This window comes from Echinops telfairi, unplaced genomic scaffold (assembly GCF_000313985.2).
Source record: "Echinops telfairi isolate 266 unplaced genomic scaffold, ASM31398v2 ScPeMD7_5;HRSCAF=22, whole genome shotgun sequence".
NCBI lineage: Eukaryota > Metazoa > Chordata > Mammalia > Afrosoricida > Tenrecidae > Echinops > Echinops telfairi.
Window position 1 is genome coordinate 2,932,314 of NW_022103901.1, and position 18,017 is coordinate 2,950,330.

At 63.5% G+C, this 18,017-nt stretch overlaps 3 protein-coding genes across 5 annotated transcripts in view; 2 read left to right on the forward strand and 1 right to left on the reverse strand.

Moving 5' to 3' along the window:
* Positions 1 to 4,658, forward strand: part of FOXK1 (forkhead box K1) — a 53,123-nt gene extending 48,465 nt beyond the window's left edge. Inside the window, exons 9-13 of the mRNA XM_045284378.1 lie at positions 286 to 479; positions 616 to 782; positions 856 to 1,140; positions 1,477 to 1,701; positions 1,980 to 4,658. Of these exons, the coding sequence (XP_045140313.1) occupies positions 286 to 479; positions 616 to 782; positions 856 to 1,140; positions 1,477 to 1,701; positions 1,980 to 2,251 (1,143 nt within the window). The 3' untranslated portion in view covers positions 2,252 to 4,658. The remainder of the gene's footprint in view (positions 1 to 285; positions 480 to 615; positions 783 to 855; positions 1,141 to 1,476; positions 1,702 to 1,979) is intronic.
* Positions 4,659 to 9,531: 4,873 nt separating this feature from the next.
* AP5Z1 (adaptor related protein complex 5 subunit zeta 1) lies at positions 9,532 to 16,428 on the forward strand. 2 transcript variants are annotated; one of them, XM_045285004.1, is made up of 17 exons: positions 9,532 to 9,606; positions 10,993 to 11,130; positions 11,360 to 11,546; positions 12,410 to 12,554; positions 12,757 to 12,869; positions 13,040 to 13,208; positions 13,298 to 13,441; positions 13,556 to 13,593; positions 13,686 to 13,848; positions 13,942 to 14,120; positions 14,338 to 14,480; positions 14,627 to 14,767; positions 14,913 to 15,024; positions 15,230 to 15,327; positions 15,441 to 15,573; positions 15,661 to 15,875; positions 15,953 to 16,428. In XM_045285004.1, exons 1-17 carry the CDS (start codon positions 9,566 to 9,568, stop codon positions 16,203 to 16,205), a joined length of 2,412 nt encoding a protein of 803 aa, XP_045140939.1. In that variant the 5' UTR covers positions 9,532 to 9,565; the 3' UTR covers positions 16,206 to 16,428. The 2 variants fall into 2 exon arrangements, with proteins under 2 accessions (XP_045140939.1, XP_045140938.1); XM_045285003.1 differs by having other exon boundaries at positions 12,410 to 12,865.
* Positions 16,379 to 18,017, reverse strand: part of RADIL (Rap associating with DIL domain) — a 36,670-nt gene continuing 35,031 nt past the window's right edge. For both annotated transcript variants that reach the window (XM_004705898.2, XM_045284995.1), the window contains exons 11-14: positions 17,282 to 17,516; positions 16,901 to 17,016; positions 16,676 to 16,815; positions 16,379 to 16,589 (exon numbers count right to left, since the gene is read on the reverse strand). In XM_004705898.2, the coding sequence (XP_004705955.1) occupies positions 16,484 to 16,589; positions 16,676 to 16,815; positions 16,901 to 17,016; positions 17,282 to 17,516 (597 nt within the window). In that variant the 3' untranslated portion in view covers positions 16,379 to 16,483. The remainder of the gene's footprint in view (positions 16,590 to 16,675; positions 16,816 to 16,900; positions 17,017 to 17,281; positions 17,517 to 18,017) is intronic.

Below are 18,017 nucleotides of genomic sequence, written 5' to 3' on the forward strand. Positions count from 1 at the left end.
CCCTTCGACCAGGAACCCTGCGTAGTGCAGGCAGAGACCACCACTGTGCTTTCTGTACGTTTTCCTGGAGGATTGGACCACCATCTCCCTGGCCTGCGGCCCCTGCAGATCGGGTGTTTATACGTTTGGGCCTGCGTGGCTGTGCGTGTGTGTACAGGCCCCTGGATGGCCTGGTGTGTGTTCAGTGTGTTGTGTGGGGGGTCCCTGTGTGGCCAGCCGAGTGTGCCTGTGGGCGGGTCCTGCATGTGCAGGGCCAGCTGGTCATGTGGCCCCTGCGTCCCACAGAATTCCATCCGACACAACCTTTCCCTGAACCGCTACTTCATCAAAGTGCCTCGCTCCCAGGAGGAGCCGGGGAAGGGCTCCTTCTGGAGGATAGACCCCGCCTCCGAGGCCAAGCTGGTGGAGCAGGCCTTCCGGAAACGTCGGCAGAGGGGTGTCTCCTGCTTCCGGACCCCCTTTGGGCCCCTTTCCTCCAGGTGAGCCCTCCCACCTGCCCCTTCCCTCACCCCTGCCCCCATTGGAGCGGCCCTTGTGGGTGGGGGTGGCAGGTTGGTGGGGGCAGGCACGACCCTCTGGTCCAGTCTTAGCTGACAGCGGGGATCTGTGTTGCAGGAGCGCCCCCGCCTCGCCCACCCACCCAGGGCTGCTGTCCCCACGCCCCAGCGGCCTGCAGACTCCAGAGTGCCTGTCCCGGGAGGGCTCCCCGGTGCCCCACGACAGCGACTTCGGCTCAAAGCTGGCTGCTGTCCCAGAGTACCGGTATTCCCAAAGTGCTCCTGGTGAGGACCACGCCCAATGGGGCAGGGCGGAGCAGGGGCGGGATGGTGGGCTCACTCGCCCCTCTGTGCTCAGGCTCGCCAGTCAGCGCCCAGCCGGTCATCATGGCAGTGCCACCCCGGCCCTCCAACCTGGTGGCCAAGCCAGTGACCTACATGCCCGCCTCCATCGTAGCCTCCCAGCAGCCCTCGGGCCACGCCATCCACGTGGTGCAGCAGGCACCCACCGTCACCATGGTCAGGGTGGTCACCAGCTCCGCCAGCTCCGCCAATGGCTACATCCTGGCGAGCCAAGGTGTGGCGGGGGGCCCCCACGACACCCCCGGAGCGGCTGTGCTGGACCTGGGGAGCGAAGCCAGAGGTGCGGCGCTGGGCTGCAGCACCCTCATGTCACCACCATCCTCAGGGCAGCTGGGTGGGCATTCTGGGATCCCCAGGGCGCAGCCTCCCCGGAGCAGCCCCCACCCCTGCGGCTTCCGTTCGGCGGCCAGGGGGCAGAGTCCCAGCCCTAACACCCACCTGCGTGAGTCCTGCTCGGGTCCTCACAGGCAGATGGGGGGAGGAGGAGGGGCTGGAGCGTTGTCTTCTCCCGGAAACACGTCAGTGGTGAGACCCCTTTCCGAGGGTGGGGGGTGGGGGGTCCCACCGGCCTTCTGCCTGTCACCCCTAGCCCGGTCTGACGAGCTCTGCCCTCTAGGCCTGGAGGAAAAGCCTACCATTGCGTTCGCCACCATCCCAGCCGCCAGCCGCGTCATCCAGACGGTGGCTAGCCAGATGGCTCCAGGTGTCCCCGGACACACGGTCACCATCCTGCAGCCGGCCACCCCGGTGACACTGGGCCAGCACCACCTGCCCGTGCGGGCCATCACCCAGAATGGGAAGCACTCGGCCCCTGCCAGCGGCCTGGCGGGCAGCACTTACGGTGGGGCCCCGGGCTGCGGCCACCGAGGCCAGGGGGCGGGCAGTGGGCTCGCCCGAGGCGTTGGGGCGGGGGTGGGAGGCAGGGGGCTAGATTGCGGCGTGGGGGGGGGGGTGTTGGAGGGAGTGGGGGCAGACTAGGTGAGGATAGGGGTCCTGATGGCTACGGTCCGCAGCTTGCTCCACCCCTTGGAGGCGTGGCCTCCAGTGGGCGGGGACAGGGAGAGTGGGCGGGGCTTTGCCCGGGACGTCCCACCCAACTCCCACTTGGTCCTCCCACAGCTCTGACAAGCCCCCTGCAGCTCCTGGCTGCCCAGGCCAGCTCGTCCACTCCCGTGGTGGTGACCCGCGTGTGTGAGGTGGGGCCCGAGGAGCCGGCGGCCGTGGTCCCCGCAGCCAACGCCCCCCCCACCTCCGCCCCTGCCGCCGCGGCCTCCCCCAGCGGGGAGCCCGAGGTCAAACGGCCGCGGGTGGAGGAGCCCGGCGGGACCACGGCAGCGCAGGCCAGCACGATGGCGGCTGCTGGTCCCCAGGGCCCTGGCTCCGGCGAGTGACACCCGGCGGTGCGGATCCGCGGCAGGACCTACCCCTCTTTTCGCGGCCCCCCACCCGCACCCCGGAGCACCTTTCCTCCTGGTCCCTTCACACCTCCGCCTCCCAGTCTCGCTCTCGGCGCCGACGAACCCCAGCAGACCCCTCTGCCCACGTCATGGCCACTCAGCGCTGGACGGACGGACGCCAAGGCCAGCCACTGTCCCTGCAGCTGGCAAGGCCACACGCACAGGACTTGAGCCGAGTTTGGAGTGCAGGAGCTGTGGATCCTGACCACAACTCTCCCCGTGTCACCGTGGTTCCCGCGAACATGGCCACCCCTTGGGGACCGCCACCGCCTTGAATCCACGTGGAGGAAAACTGCTGCCCGCTCCCCGCCCCCACCCAGCTGCACCCACTTTTGTGATGGCCCTGGGGGCAGGGGCCCTAGTCCAGCCGAGGGAGCTCCCCGCAGAGGGCGACCACCATCCAGACTGCTGCCCCAGCCCCAGGCCAGTCACCTTTCTGTGGCGTCCACATATCTCAGAGGGGACAGGACAGCTGGCGGTGTGGGGCTGGACAGCCTGGGCTCTGGGTGAGCACTCGCCTCAGCCACGCCCCTTGCTGTGTCAGGACTGAGGGTCTAATGTGGGTCCAGAGGTGGGGGCAGCCTGGGGATCCCTGCAGCTGTTCCCATCTGCCTCCGGCACCCTCTCCCTGCCACGGCGCCCCACCGAGTCTGAGCTGGATTCCCAGCTGTCCACAGGTGACGCAGGCCTAACCCTGCCCGTGCTGGGCAGCTCAGGGTGGGGCTTGGCAGCTGTGGGTTCCCTGGCTCCTGCTGAATTTGAGGCGGGTGGGGGCCATGGAATTCAGTCTGGAGGTGCACCCAGCTTCTCGCCCCAGCCCACAGCACCTGAGCCTCAGCCGCCCGCGGATCACCCTACTGAGGGAGGGTAGATGAGGGCCCCAGAGGGCTTGGAGCCTCAGGACCTGGAGGGCTTAGGGAGTGACGAGGTGTGTAACACGCATTGTTCCGGAACAAGCTCCTCGGACTGCAGTGGGAGGGGCCCCGAGCAGCCTGGCTAGTGGGGCACAGGAAGGGCCCAGGCGGCAAGGACTGTCTGTGTGAGCGGTAACCAGGAGGACCTGGGCACTAAGGGTGGCCTGGTCAGAGGACAAAGTTGTTGGGAGTCCAGCCTGGGCTCTGCACGTACCAGTGGTCATAGCTGTCCCGGGACTCTGCCTGCCTTGTCCCTTGAGTCCCCTGTGGTGGTTCCATTCCCAAGGCTAGGTCTGAGCACCCAAGACAGCGTGTCTGGCCCCCACATCCTTCTCGCTGCAGGACACGCAGGATGCTACCAGCATGACCAGATGCTGCTGCCGCCACAGTGGGCGAGGCAGGGGTGGCCACCAGCTCAGAGGCCTCAGGGATGGTCAGGCCTCCTGACCCTGCGGGGGGAAGGGCCTTGGGGAGACAGCTGTCCCCGCAGGTCACAGCCCCTGGTTGAACTCTTGCTCATGTCTGCTGTTGGGGGAGTCTGGTCTCGTGGCTTCACCCCGCCCCCCAGGGGTGCAGAGCACCCAGCTGCTGAGTGGGCCCCAGGCCGAGGTTGATGCGGGGAGTGACCAGGGTGCACTCAAGTCCAGCAGAAGGTCTGTGTCCCCCAGTGTCCACAGCTTGTGGTGGGAGGCCAGGATGGGCCAGCTCCTGGGACATTGTCAGGAGAGTCAGTTGCTCTTGGGCACTGCTCACTGGGGTGGAGGTTGGGGTGGCAGCCCAGTCTTCTCTGTGCCCACGTGTCGGGGAACTTTTCATTGGGCTCTCATCCATCGCCCCCCCTGTCCCCCATCACGTCCTGGCCACTGCCCTGCTCTGGGACCCATGGGTCTGGTCACCTGACACCCAGACCGCTTCTGGCTCAGGGGGTTTCCCTGCTGCCTGCCCTGTGCCCCTCTCTCTGCAGCTCTAAGCGGCTTAGAGTGAGGTCACAGCTCCCTGGGTGGTCAGCTGCCTACAGGGACATCACTGTTGTGCCAGCAGCCGCACCTGCGGGCTAGTGGTCCTGAGGGGTCTCTGCGCAGTGTGGCGAAATCGGGTCCTGTGCTTTGGCCCCCTCGGCCAACTTTCTTCAGGCCAGTCTTCTGAACGTCCATCTCTGCTTCCGGAGAAGAGAGGGGACCCAGTTTGGCAGGCCCCCCCACCCAGCTCGAGGAATGGGGGCCCAGAGCCAGAGCCCCTTCTGACCAGAGCATTCTGTAATGGGGTGTTGTATGCTGCGTGTGTTAAGATTAGGGGTGCTGTGAGGCTGCATGGATGAAATTGGGGTACCATGAAGGTACACGATGAACCTGGGGTGTGTGGGGGGAGGTGAGGGGGTGGTCTGACCGCATCTGCCAGCTGTTTCTCCCACTGTCTCCCAGCCAGGCTCCAGAAGCAGTGCTGTCCTGGTGGGGGGGGGGGGGGGGGGGGGGGGGAAGCGGTGCAGAAACGCAGGCCCCATTGTGACCCTGAGCGGTCAGGGCTCGTTTCTTTTCACGGGGATGCAGTATTTTTAACTCTGGCCTCAGAGTTAGGTTTCAGATTGTATCAGACCTTCGTGTTTTAAAAGCTCCTTCCCCTGCCCCCCCTCCCCGTTTATTTTAACTGTCTGTTATCAAATCGTCGGACGTGAACAGGGAAATTTTTTTCCTCCTCTTAGCATTTATTTCTATAACCAGAAATAAAATTATATATTAAAGACATGACAGCCCCAGGTTTGGCATCCTTGGGTGGTGGTAGGGGGGACAAGTAGGCAACTCAGAGGCTCTGCTGGCCCCCTCCACCCTGCTCTGTGGCTCCCTGGGCAGTAAGCGAGCACCCAGGGCTCGGGATGTTCGGCCCTGCCACAGGGACAGAGAGCAACCATAGGCACCAGAGCCTGAGCCCCGAGACTGAGGCCAGTGGCACCCCACCAAGCTGCTGGGCCCCCGCTGCTGTGACCAGGTGGAGCGGGGCTGGATGGGCAGCTCTGCATCCCCCCTGGACCCTCAGTGGCCAGCCCCCAGCAGGTGACATGGACAGCCCCCTGCCTGCAGGTCACACTCTTGGTTGCAGTCAACCTTGGGGGTCCTTGTTCAGTGCCCTGGTGTCACACTCATCATAGGAACCCCACCACCACCACCGCCCATCGCAGGGTGGGGGGCTGCTCCAGGGAGCGACCAGCCACAGCCCCTCCCTTTTGAATCACGGACAGTGAGGGGGAGTGGTGGTGGTCCCCTGCAGCCTTGGACCTTGGACAGCACTGCCCTGGAGGAAGTACAGCCCTGCTGCCCGGAGGACTGGTGCCACTTTCTTGTACGTAGATGTGGGACCAGGAAGGACCTGTCCCTGGAGAAGGCCCTCACGCTTGGTGAAGTGGAGGGGCAGCGGAAAGAAGGCAGGCCCTTGAGGGGGACTGACACGTGGTGTTGCCACGTGGACTCGACGGCCCGTCCTGTTGTACACTGGCTGCTGTGTGTCAGCTGCATTGACGCCAGCAGGGCAGCCGCACAGTTTCTCCAGGAAGACAACCCTCTGGGGAAAAATCCAGACTACTGCCATCGAGTCGAAACCGACTCAGAGAGACCCTACAGGAGAGGGCAGAAATGCTCGTGTGCGTGCGTGCGCGTGCGCGTGTGTGTGTGTGTGTGTGTGTGTGTGTGTGTGTCTAAACCTCTGGGAATAGACAGTCTCGTCTTTCTCCCTCTGAGCAGCTGGTGGTTTCGAACTGCTGACCTTGCAGTAAGCGGTCCAACATGTAGTCCAGTTTGCCACCAACCCTCCCTTGACACACGGGGTCCTCGGGGGTTTCTGAAAACTTCTCTTTAACGTGCAGCCTCCGTGGGCAGCGCCGTGGCACAACCTCCGACAGCTGGGAAGAGAAATCCCCGACTGCTGGGTAGAGCTGTCCATCGCAGCCCTGTCCACCACAGCAAGATGGAGTCGCCCCAATGCCCATCCGTGGGAGAATGGGCAAAGACTGGTTCGCCTTCCCAGTGGAGCATACGCCTCCCTGGAAAGCCAGAGGGGAACCAGGGAGCGCCTCAGGACACGGACGGAGGGCCTGGGGACCGCATGCTGAGTTAAGTTAGACGAGCACTGGGTGACACTGCTGCCAAGTGGAACACAAATAGAAAATGAAAACGTGCCTGGCCAAGAGAACAGACAGGAGGTGAGGACGATCGGCCAGAGGGACGGCAGGTAGTAACGGGGTGCAGGGCTAGGGAGACAGTCATCCACAGTGGGGGGAGGGGCGAAAAAGCAAGCTCTCTGCCTTTAGTTGATGCCGACAGGGCAGAGCTGCCTCGATTTCCCAGGCTGCATCTTTACGGGAGGGGGAAGCCTGTCTTTCCTCCTGTGGAGCAGTCGGTGGTGTTGAATCTCTGACCTATCTGTCAGCAGCCCAGTGAGTACCTACAATAACTGACACTACAGCGGGCAGAGCTGAAATTGTTGAATAAAAAATTGACAATGAATTGACAAGAAAAAAAAATCCTGTTTTTTAAAAAAGCAATCTATAAGATGCCCGTTTTGATCCTTCCAGCCACCAAAAAAGCCCTTCCCTTTGAATTCCATGTCCTGGACGCTCTTGAAGCGGCTTCACGTCTTATGTTAATGAGTGTTTTTCTCGATTACTGAACGAAGTGAGAGATTAGAGTAGGTTTAAGTGTTCAGGAGTCCCCGTGGCGAAGTGGCTGCGCCCCAGGCAGCCCGGTGAAGCCACCCCTCAGCCCTGCGGGGCCTCGGCCTGGCATCTGCGCGCTCTTGGGCCACAGCGCACAAAACCCCGCAGGCAGTTCCACCCTGCCACGTGGGCCGCGGGTGAGTCCGAATCCATTCAACTGCACCAAACCCCGAAACAGACCCACAGCAACCGAATCGAATCTCAGTGGCCCTGTTCAGTGTCCCAGGCTGATATCTCCCCGGAGAACGAGAAGCTAGTGGGTTAGAACCGCTGACCTTGTTAGCAGCGGCACCACCAAACCCACTGCCCTTGCGCCCGCATCCCTGGGAGGCAGGGTGGAACGGCCCCAGTGGGTTTGCAAGGCTGTCAATCTACAGGAACAGACAGCCTCTTCCTTTTCCGGCGCGTAGCCCGCTACACCAACCACCAAAAAAAATCCCCTGGCAAACCCAGAACAGGGTGGAAGTGCCCCGTGGGTTTCCAAGACACTGACTAAGGGGAATCGAGGGCCTCATCCTTCTCCCACGATGATACTGGTGGTTTTGAACTGCCGGCCTCGAGGATCACAGCCCAGCGCATCAACACAATGCCTCCAAGGCTCCGATGATCTGGCCGCAAAATCTCAAAACCGAACTCATTGCCAGAGAAGAGTGGACTCCAGCCCCCATCAGTCCCTGAGTCGGCAACACACAAGGCTGCCTCGTGGTGGCGCCAAAGGGATGGCAATGAAGGGCAGCAACAAACTTGCAAAATTCAAACTCCCCGCCCCCCGGGGGTTTCCCAGACCGTCACTGTCGCTGCTGCTGGTTTCGACCTGCAGGCCGCCCCCCACCCAGCACGGTGGCCAACGGAGACAGGAGGCACATGGGCACATCTACTCCGGGGTCCCCCTCCTCAAACGTCCCAGTTTAATTCCACCCTAGCCCCCATGCTTTCCGTCTCTGGTTTGACCCTTCGTGTCAAATTAAGCCTTTTCAGTTGAGACCCTGACAAGTCCTGGGTCCTGCCTGGTCACGCGCACAGGTGTCCACCTCGGGCCCCTAACCAGTGTCACTGCTTCATCCAAACAGTGCGGGACATGCAAACACCTGCTGAGAGGCCTGCCAGTGTGGAGAGGGGGGCATACAGGTCTGTCCTCTGCACCGCATTCAAACCACCCAGCACCCTCCTCACAGCTGTAGGAGGCCACCTCGGGATGGTCACTGTCCTTGGCCTGGGACACCATTACTGCTTCGTTCGTGCACTGTCCCCAAGTCAACTCCCGGCCATTGCCTGTCCGCACCCCAAGTGAAGGGACCCGCCCCTCCTCCTCCACCGGTCAGTCAACCGCCCCCCGTGAATGATGACGCGGCGGCGTTGTGGCGATGAGGCCTAGGCTGGGAGGACTGAAGGGGAGATAGGTTGGCACCACCTGGAAGTGGCCAAGGAGGGGCGGGCCTCCCTCCAGAGTGGGCACTGCCGTCCCCTGGAGCTCCGCCCCAAGCCGAGCCTTGTCTGCAGTGCACTCGCAGCGACGCTCGAAGGTGTACCAGACGGCAAAGCGTCCTGGAAGCAGACAACCTCGTGGCGGTGGACAGACGGGCGCCGAGCCCACGGCGCCTGCGCCCCGAGTTGGGGCGGAGACTGACTGTGCTTGTTGCAGACGCGCCCCTCGGCGCGTCCCTCAGAGCAGCGCTGTCCAAAATCCAACCTCGCGGCCGCGCAGACGACGCCGACTCCCTGGGACCCCGTAGGACAGACCTGTCCCTGGGGGTTCCTGAGGCTGTAACCCTACGGGAGTCGACGCCCTCAGGGCAGATGTGGTTTTAACTGCCGGCTTGTGGTTAGCAACCCAGCGCCACCAGGGCTCCTCGCCAGAGAAGGGCAGGCTCCGAGGATAAGGCGCTCGGGGCTCGGGGTCTTTGGTCGGGGGTCTCCGGCTGCGGGTGCCTGCGACCTGGCCGCAGGGATCCGACTCTGGTCTCGGGGCTCGGGAGGTGGCCCGTGAGAACCTAGGCACTCACCGTCAGGTGCAGGCTAAGAGGACCGTGTTTCAGGCCCCACGATCTCGGGGTACGGGCTCCGAAGACGGGTTTTGTGGTGTGGGCGCCGAGATATTGGGGTTGAGAGCATCGAGATTTCGGGGTGCGGGCTGAACACAGGTCGCGGGTTCAGAGGACTTAGTCGCAGGGTGCAAGCTCAGAAGTCCGGATTCAGGGGTGCAGGCTCTAAGAAACCCAAGTCTCCGGGTGCGGAGCGCCCGTGCCAGCGGTTCTCAACCTGGGGGTCGCAACCCCTTTGCGGGTCTCACGACCCGTTCACAGGGGCCGCCCGACTCATCACAGCAGCAAAAAGACAGCGATGAAGCACCCACCAAAATAATGTTATGGCTGCAGGGTCACCGCCACTTGAACTGTGTGAAAGGGTCACGGCATTAAGAAGCTTGAGAACCACTGGACGCACTGCCTGCACCCAATCCGCGCTTCCCGCGGCCCCGGCCCGGCCCGACGTGCTCCGCGCCAGAGCCCTCATTGGTCGGTGGCGCTCCGCCCCGCCCATCCGTTCACGTGACGCGGCACGTGACATGACCCCGGAAGCCTGCCGGTGGAGACCTGGGGGCTCAAGCGGCGGAGCGCCGTCTTCTGCAGCGAGATGTCCTCGACGGGCATGGAGCGTCTGCTCCGCCAGGCCAGGTGCCCGGGTTCCCTCCCACTCCTTCCCCTTGGGGAGCCAGGCCGGCGCCGCGCTGCGCTTTGGGGCCCTGGCGGCGAGGGTGTCGGGAGGGTCCAGGTGGGACCCTGGGTTGGCTCCGAGCCGAGCCGACCGCGCCTGCCTGGCAACAGGTGCCCAGAGGTTCTGCCACCTTGCGGTCGGGAGCAAAGTCACCAAGAGGCTGGGAGGTTAGTGGAAATGAAGGCCGGCCCGGTGACGCAGTGGGCCAAGTGCTCTTGTGGTCAGCGGTTGACGGTCTGCTCCCGTAGAGATGGACAGGCTCGGCAGCCCTAGGGGACCCCTCTACTCTGCCCTGAGGGGTCGCGATAACCGAATGGGCTCCGTGGCAGCGGGTTTGCGTTTACATTTGGCTTAGAAAAGCCAGCTGACTGAAGTGTGGCCGGATCCTTCTCCGGCTGAGCTTTAGACCCTGAGTGTGAAGTTGGTGAAGCAGCTGAGAGCATTCTCCATCAGTCAGGAATCCAGGAAGCTCCTCATTAAGCCTGACGGGGGATAGTTAGACTCTATCTCCTGCGCACAGCCCAAGGAGCCCCGCAGTGTGGCGGTTATGTGGCTGCTCTGCTGCTTGAGGGAGAAAGAGGCCGTATGTGCCCATAGGAAGATGTACAGCCTCAAAAAACAGACAGAACAGATCTACTCTGCCCTACGGGGTCGCTGTGCGGTGGCAGGGACTTGATAGCAATTCGTTTGGTTTCGTTTGAAGGAGACCCGTTAAGTCAGCATGGACTGGATGGCAGTGAGTTTGGAATTGTGTCTTGCAGCTAACTAAAAGATTGGTGATGCGACTCCACCCATATGCCCCTCGGGAGGGGCAGTTTACCCTAGACACACGTCACTCTTGAATTGGGGTACCCTGGTCAGAATTTAATACCACGGAGGTTTTGATTTGTAGAGCTTGCTGCTGGGCTAAGAATCTACCTGCCACCCTCTGGGTCCTCTGGAGCCCTGGTGGCATAGCGGTTACACGTTGGGCTGCTAACCACACGGTCACTGTTTGCCGTGACCTTGTGGGCCTTCAGCTAGAGTGGCTGCAACCATGGGCTCCAAGACCGATTGTAACTATTGTTCCCAGGTGTTAAAGGCACATGAAACAATTGCTTGTAAAGCAGATTTATTTGAGACTAAATTCCCCTGGTTGATTCGGCTCTCCAACATCAGTTTGCTTTCAGTTCTTCCAGGTGAAGAGGTGTGACCACTGCATCTGTTGGCAAGGTTGAAAGTGATAGGGGAGGGGAGGCAGCAGCATGTGTCAGTCCGTGGGAGCCAGGCGCTCATTCCAGTAGGTAGGCTCCCCTTCCTTCCCCTGGCACCGGGGTTTCTTTGCTGAGTAACCATTGCCCCTTCAGGGAGATCCAGGACGGGGAGCTGAGCAAGTTCTGTGCCCGGATAACCAAGCTGCTGCAGCAGCAGGACTCGGGGGCCGAGGCCGTGGATGCCCTGCAGAGGCTGCTGCTCATCCTCTCAGCGACAAAGTACCGCAGGAAGTGAGTGTTGGTGGGGGCCTTTCAGCAGCCTGCACGTCCTGGGACTGCAGACATTCCTTTGTTTGAATCTTGTTTTAGGCGGGGCTCCACTGCCCAGGCCTGCACCCACCTCAAGGTCATGGGAGTGGGTTCCGAACCAGGGCTGCTGGGGCCTGGAACCCAGGGTGCCCTCCAGTGTGTGGTGACCAAGCCCAGGCTGAGCAGGCCCACCCTTGGGTGCCCATTGCAGGCTGGAGCAGCCCTGTATGAACCTGCTGCAGACCACCCTCTGCTCGACCACAGCGCCCCCACAGCTCCAGCTCCTCTGTGCCGCCATCCTGCGGGAGATGGCCCCTGTCGAGGGCCTGGCCCTGACCTGTGAGCAAGCCCACAACAGCCACACCCTGAGCCTGGTGGCTTCTGTGCTTCTTGCCCAGGTAACCCTGCACCACCCCCAGGCAGCATGCTGGTGTACTGGCACAGGGCCCAGGGGAGGCTGTGTACAGAATTTCCAGGAAAATTCCGTTTACCCTATTCCCATGAACATCGGTAGGCCCCTCCCTATGTGTGTAAACAGGAGTGTCCTCTACAGGCACGAGTGTATACAGTATTATCTTTTAATCCTGTTTGCCACAAGCTTTTTGATGCCCCTTGCACGTGCAGAGGCGTGTGTGCATGCACATGCTAGCATTCAGGACCCCCTGAGGCAGTGCTGGTCTCTCTCTGGCCCCTCCAGTCCCGTCAGTGCTGAGGGCTGGGCTGCACCACCACCGGCCCCCCTTGCTGCTAGAGGGACCGCAGGTACTTAGTCTCACAGGCCACACTTTAAAATGTCAGCTCCCTTTGCACTCCTCCTTGGGTCACTATGCGGTCTCAGGTGCTGTTGGCGCTGACCCACAGTGAACTGTATGCCAGCAGAGCTTGCCCTGGAGGGTCTCCTTGGCTGGCATCACAACAAGCAGGCTGCCAGGCCTCTCTCCCACAGGACTGCCGGGTGGGCCATCAGATTAGCAGATGGACTCAAACTGTTTGACCGAGAGCAGACAGTTGAATTCTGTCAACTGGCCGGTCCCCAACATCCATTAAGGACTAGGTGGGGTCTGGTGAGGGGGTAGCCAGCCCCAAGGCAGAAGTGTTGTTAGCCTTGTGTGGCCTGAGAGGACGAGGGAGGCAAGGGTCATTCTCTTCAGCCAGTCATGTTCACCAAGCCACCTCAGAGCCTTGAGTGGGGGTCCCCCGTCGGGGGGTGGGGGGTGGTGGTGAGTGGAGGCGGCTTGCCCAGCATGTACTCTGTTTGCAGGGTGACAGGCAGAATGAGGTGGGCAGTGTGGGGCGACATGCCCTGCAGCTTCTGGAGGCCCGGCCACCTGAAGGCCCTGGGCCTCGGCTTCTGCTCCCTGTGCTGTCGAAGGTCGTTAGCCTCTCGCCAGGCATCTTGCCTGAAGGTAGTTGGTTCCCGCCTGGGTCTGGGGAGGGCTTGCTTTGGCAGCTGGCCCAGGACCGCTCCCACCTCCCCCGTTGTGGCACACTCGTGCACTTGTCCTGGCTGTGCAACGGTGGCACGGTGCCTGGCCCTGCAGACACTCAGTACCCGCTGCTTTCATCCCCTGATGTCCAGCCCAAGACCTGCCCCTCTTGCCCTCGCAGCCCAGGTGGACCTGCTGCACCGGAGGCTAGTGGGCTGGCTGCGCTATGCCAGCACCCAGCAGGGGTCAGCGCAGCTCCCTGGGAGCGGCTTCTCTGCAGCTCGGACAAGGCAGGTTAGGAGCTGGTCCACTGGGTGCCCATGTCCATCTGGCCTTTTCTCAGCTCTCTCTTCCAGGGTGCCCATCCTTCCCTTTCCCCGGGGGTCCCTGCCCCCATACACCCCATTCAAGCTGGTGGCATCCCAGCCCACCTGCAACCCCTACCCTCTTCCTTTGATCCACAGCCCGGGCTGGTCACTGAGGTGGACGGGTCAGTGGCCACGGACTTCTTCACGGTGCTGTCCACGAGCCAGCGGTTCACAGAGGACCAGCGTCTCAATGTGCTGGTTTTCTCCATGCTGCGCACCTGGCTGCTGCTTGGCCTCCCCGCTGGCTTGACGGCTGTGGAGGCAGGTGTGGTGGGGTGTGGGTGTCGGTGTGGGTGTGTGGCGGGTAGAAGTAGGGGTGTCTGATGGTGTGCAGACCCTGTGTGTGTCCCACAGACGACAGGTCAGAACTGGAGGGCTCCACCCAGTCCGTGCTCTCAGCCGCCAGCGCCACCGCCAGCCGCCTCTTGCCTCCCCAGCAGCAGCTGCGGGCCGGGGCCTTCGAATACTGCCAGCGCATCCTGGAGCAAAGCGGGCGGCGTGAGTCCTGGTCCTCGGGGAGGCTGGGGTGCACCTACGCCCAGGGGCCTACCCTCCCTCCCAACCCCGAGCCTTGGGGCAAGGAACCTTACTGCCCCGCCTCGTCCTCCCCAGGGGCCCTGCGGAGAGCAGACTCGGACCTACAGAAGGCGGTGAGGCACCTGCTCCCTCCGTGTCCCAGCGTCCCCTTGGCCCTGCCGGCCTGAGCCCAAGCCTGACCCCCGCCCCCCTCCCCTCCCCCCAGTGCCTGGTGGAGGCCGTGCTGCTGCTGGACCTGCTGTGCAGACAGGAGCCCTCCTTCCTGTACCCCACCCTGCCCTGCCTCAAAGCCCTGCTGGGCCGTCTGGGTGGGGACCCGAAGCAGGCCCGCACCCTGCTGCCTGTTGCCCGCTTCCTGCTGAGTCACGGTGAGCCGCCTGCAGGAGGGCCCCGTCTTGTCTAGAACATTCTCGTGGGCACTAGAGGTGGGGGTCCTGACGGCACTGGGCTCCTGCTGGCAGGGGAGGCAGCTGCCGTGGACTCTGAGGCTGTGTGCCGACACCTCTTCACCTCCGTGCCGGCTGAGCTCTTCCCCTGCCCCATGCTGGCCTTTGAGCTCGTCCAGTTCTGCAGAGACAGCCTGCACATCCTCGGCCCTGGCCTGGGCCTCCTCAAGCCCAGCTTCCCGAACCTCCTCAAGGCAGGTGGGGGCGCTCCCCTGGGGCAGTTGGTGACACAGCCAGCTGCATCTTGTTCCCGGCAGGGTGTGTGTGGAAGAGAGCCCATGATGAGGGGCAGAGGGAGGGAAGGGGGGCGCGGCAGCCGTGCCTTGGGCTTCCAAGCACCTCAGTCACACCAGGAAGCCCCCAGAATGCAGTGGCACTCAGGTCAGTGGTGGCGCTGGTGCCCACCCACAGCTCCTGGCCTGGCACAGCCCCGCCCTCACCTCGGAGTTCGTGGTGCTGCTCCCGTCACTGGTGGACGCGGGCACGGCCGTGGAGCTGCTGCATGCCCTGCTGGACCTGCCCTGCCTGACCGCAGCCCTGGACCTGCAGCTCCGGTGAGCCCTCCCCCCGCCCCCCCCACCCCCCCCCCAGGCAGGCAGCAGTGCTGTCGCTGCACCGGGGTCAAGGCCTCCTGTGCACGGAGCTGCGTCCATGCCTGTCCTCTAACCCCTATCTCCCCCCACCCACCCCCCATGCCCAGGTTATCCCCAATGACCTCAGAGTGGCCACTCTGGGACATCTCCCTCCGGCCCACTAGCTGCTTGGAGGGCTTCCGGGACCCTCACTTCCAGCCACTCTTCCAGTTCCTGCTGCGAAGCAAGGCGGCTGGCAGCACCCTGAGGTGGGGGCAGGGCACCACTAAGGGTACGGGGGTCTCAGCCTGCTTGGGTCCTGTGCTCCCTTCGCAGCTCAGCAGAGGGAGGTGCGGGGACACAGCTCAGTCCCCTGGCACTGAGCGACAGGGCTGAAACTTGTTTCGATCCCAGGCTAGCCCCGCTGTACCGCCTCCTGCAGCCCCTGGCCGGCTGCGCCCGTGTGTTCCAGTGCGCCCAGGCCGTGCCCACCCTGCTCCATGCCTTCTTCTCAGCTGTGCCCCACGTGAGCCTCCTGCCCCGCTCCACGATGGAAGGGATTCACCAAGGGGGCCTTTGGACCCCAGTCTTGCTGTGTCCTCTCCTACCGCCCCCAACCTCCCAAGCAGGGCGGCCTCCTGGCACTCCCTTAGCAGCCACAGGGAGGGAGGGGTTTCCTGGGAGTTGGCCCTGCCTGCTCTCCCTCTTCTGACATCTCCCCGCCCCCAAAGGTGGCCGACGCAGCCCTGATGTCCCAGCTGGCACTAGCACTGCTGGAAAGGAGCGGCTCACTGTTCCCGGTGCCGCAGTACGAGGACCGCGTACACAGGTGGGGCTCCTCCAGCCTGATGCCCTCTCTCCTGAACCCACTCCATCTCCACAGACCCGCCCCTTCCCCCCACCCGAGCTCCCTGTGACGGCGGGTCATGCCTGGCTCCACAGGGTGCTGAGCACACAGCTCCTGGGTTTGTGCAGGCTGCGCCCGGCGCTGGTGGTCGAACTGGCCAGGGACCTGCTGGGCTTCGCAGGCAGTGTGAGCGGCATCCGCAGCCAGGAACCCATGTTCACAGCTGTGGTAAGCCCCACATGGTGGACCTGCCCCTCCGGCCACACAACTGTGGGGCTGATGCTGAGCTGACCCCCCCGCCCGCCCCCCGTCTAGGTGTGGGCTGCTGGCGAATACCTGACCGTGGCCCACGACAGGCGCTGCACCGTGGAGCAGGTCACCCGGTTCTTCGAAGCCCTGGAGGCCCTGCTCTTTGAGGTCACCCAGTCCCGGCGCTCAGCCAGTCCTCCCCAATGCCAGCCACAGGTCATCACCGTCCTCATGACCACGCTGACCAAGCTGGCCTCACGGAGCCAGGACCTGATCCCCAGGTGTGTGGGGGCGGGGGGTATGAGACTCACGAGGACGGGACAAAGGACACCTGGTGATATACCACCCTGGCCCACAGGGTCTCCCTGCTCCTGTCCAAGCTGCGCACCCTGCCTGTGGGCCCTGGGGATGAGGACACGGATGCTGTCCGCACCAGGGCCACGGAGCTGACCAACCTGCTCAAAATGCCCAGTGTGGCCCAGTTCGTGTTCTCGCCAGGCCCAGAGGCCAACAGCTCGCGCTTCCACCGTGATGCCACCACCGCGCTGCCCTTGGCCCTGCGCACTGTCAGCCAGCTGGTGGACAGGGAGACCAGCCTCCTGCCAGCGTAAGGATGCTGCCCAGACCGGCCACTCGGCCTGGGACACAACCCCCTGGACACACCGGGGCCTCACTGGCCAGGGCTCACCAAGCTGCCCGCCACCTGTGGCCCCCTTACCCACACAGCTGTGTTCCTCCAGCGCCCTTCCGGGAGGCTCTGGGGGCGCAGCTCCGGCACCAGACGTCAGAAAGACTCCTTTATTAGCTGTGTGCTCGCTCCATAAAGCCCGGCAACGGAAAGGCTGTCTGATTTTGTACACTCGGGATGTGGGGCCTGCTCTGCCGCCTGCTAGGTCGGAGGCGCGTGGAATCGCACCTTCCTGGCCGTCTCGGCGTCAGACTTGGCAACCAGAAACCGCGTCTTCCTTCCCCCGTGCCGGATCAGGTCCACAGCTCTGAAACGCAGGGCCAAGGAATGGCCAAACCTGCACCTAAGCCAGCAAACCCCAGCCCGGGTCCAAGGGCAGGCCCCAACAGGTACCTTAGGTAGCCGATGCCCACCAGGCTGGTGCCATCCACATCCAGGAGACGGTCCCCCAGAGAAAGGCGCCCGTCCAGCGCTGCGGGGCTTCCAGGCAGCAGCGTCTGGATGTAGAGGCCAGGGGCACCCAGGGGCGTGTGCTGGGGGACGAGCAGAGGCCCGGCTGTAGACAAGGGTCTCAGTCCCTTGAAGTGGCTACAAGAGGGCCACTCCCCCTGCACTCACCAGGCCGTCCACCAGGCCCATGCCCAGCCCAGAGGGGCCCCGCTCCAGCTCCACAACCACCAGCGAGCAGGGGGCGTCCTCAGGGAGGGAGCTGCTGCTGGACGACGACGGGACCCCTGTGGGAAGCAGCAGGGCAGGGCTGCCATGAAGCCCTGGGGCCCCTTCCCTAGGGGCCCACCAGCTCCCTCAGCGTCAGCCCCAGCACTTAGACCAGGAGCCCCGCTGCTAGAGTTGTGGCCTCGGGGACCCGTCCCCCACCCAACCCACAGCCCTGGGTTTGGCCACCCTTAATGTCTGGACCCTAGTCTATCCGGGTGCTTGATGGCAGGGACCCAGCGACCACTCTCGGGATGAGGGACTCTGTGCCTCAGGTCACCTTACCTTCCGTGGCTGCATCCTGGGGGCTGCTTCCCTTCACCTCAGGGGGGGCCTTCCTGTTGGGTTCAGGCCAGTCCTGGGTGGGGGGCTCCAGTCCAAGCGGGGTGCTGGGCGGCGTCAGGAGGCATGAGGGGTCTGAGGGTGGGTGGGGCCCGTGGCTGGGCTGCCTGCTCAGGGTGCCCCTACTTCTGCCAGGAGGCTGAGAGTCCAGGGGGCTGTGCTGGCCCTCAGAGGAGCCCTGGCAGAGGAAGAGCAGGCACCTGCTGAGCATCCGGGACCCTACAGGACAACGGCCAGGTCTGCTCTGCTCGGATGCCCACCGCCCGGGGCTCTGACGAGCAGCGGCAGGAAGACAGCTGTTCCCAGCAGCACCAGGCTGTCCGCCCCCCCGGTGGCCGTTTCAATGGGATGGCCTAGAGCCTTTCCCGGGACTTCACCTGCTTCTCTCAGCTTTGAAACGGTGCAGCGTGAGGAGGGGGCCTGGTCTCTGGGCACTGAGAAGCAAGGAAGAGGACCCCAAGGTGGGGGCCAAGTTCAACCTCAGGTCAGTGTGGGCAAGAACGCGGGCCAGGACCCCCAGCCCCTCCCTCCACGCCATGCTGTGCTGGCTGGTGGCTGAGAGCAGCTGACAGGGCCCTGACGACCAAGTGCTGCAGCCAGTGGGAGTGACCTGTGGCTTCCACTTGAAGGGCCACTCCCAGAGGTCTCTCCCTGAGATGACGAGGCCCCCCAGGGCTCC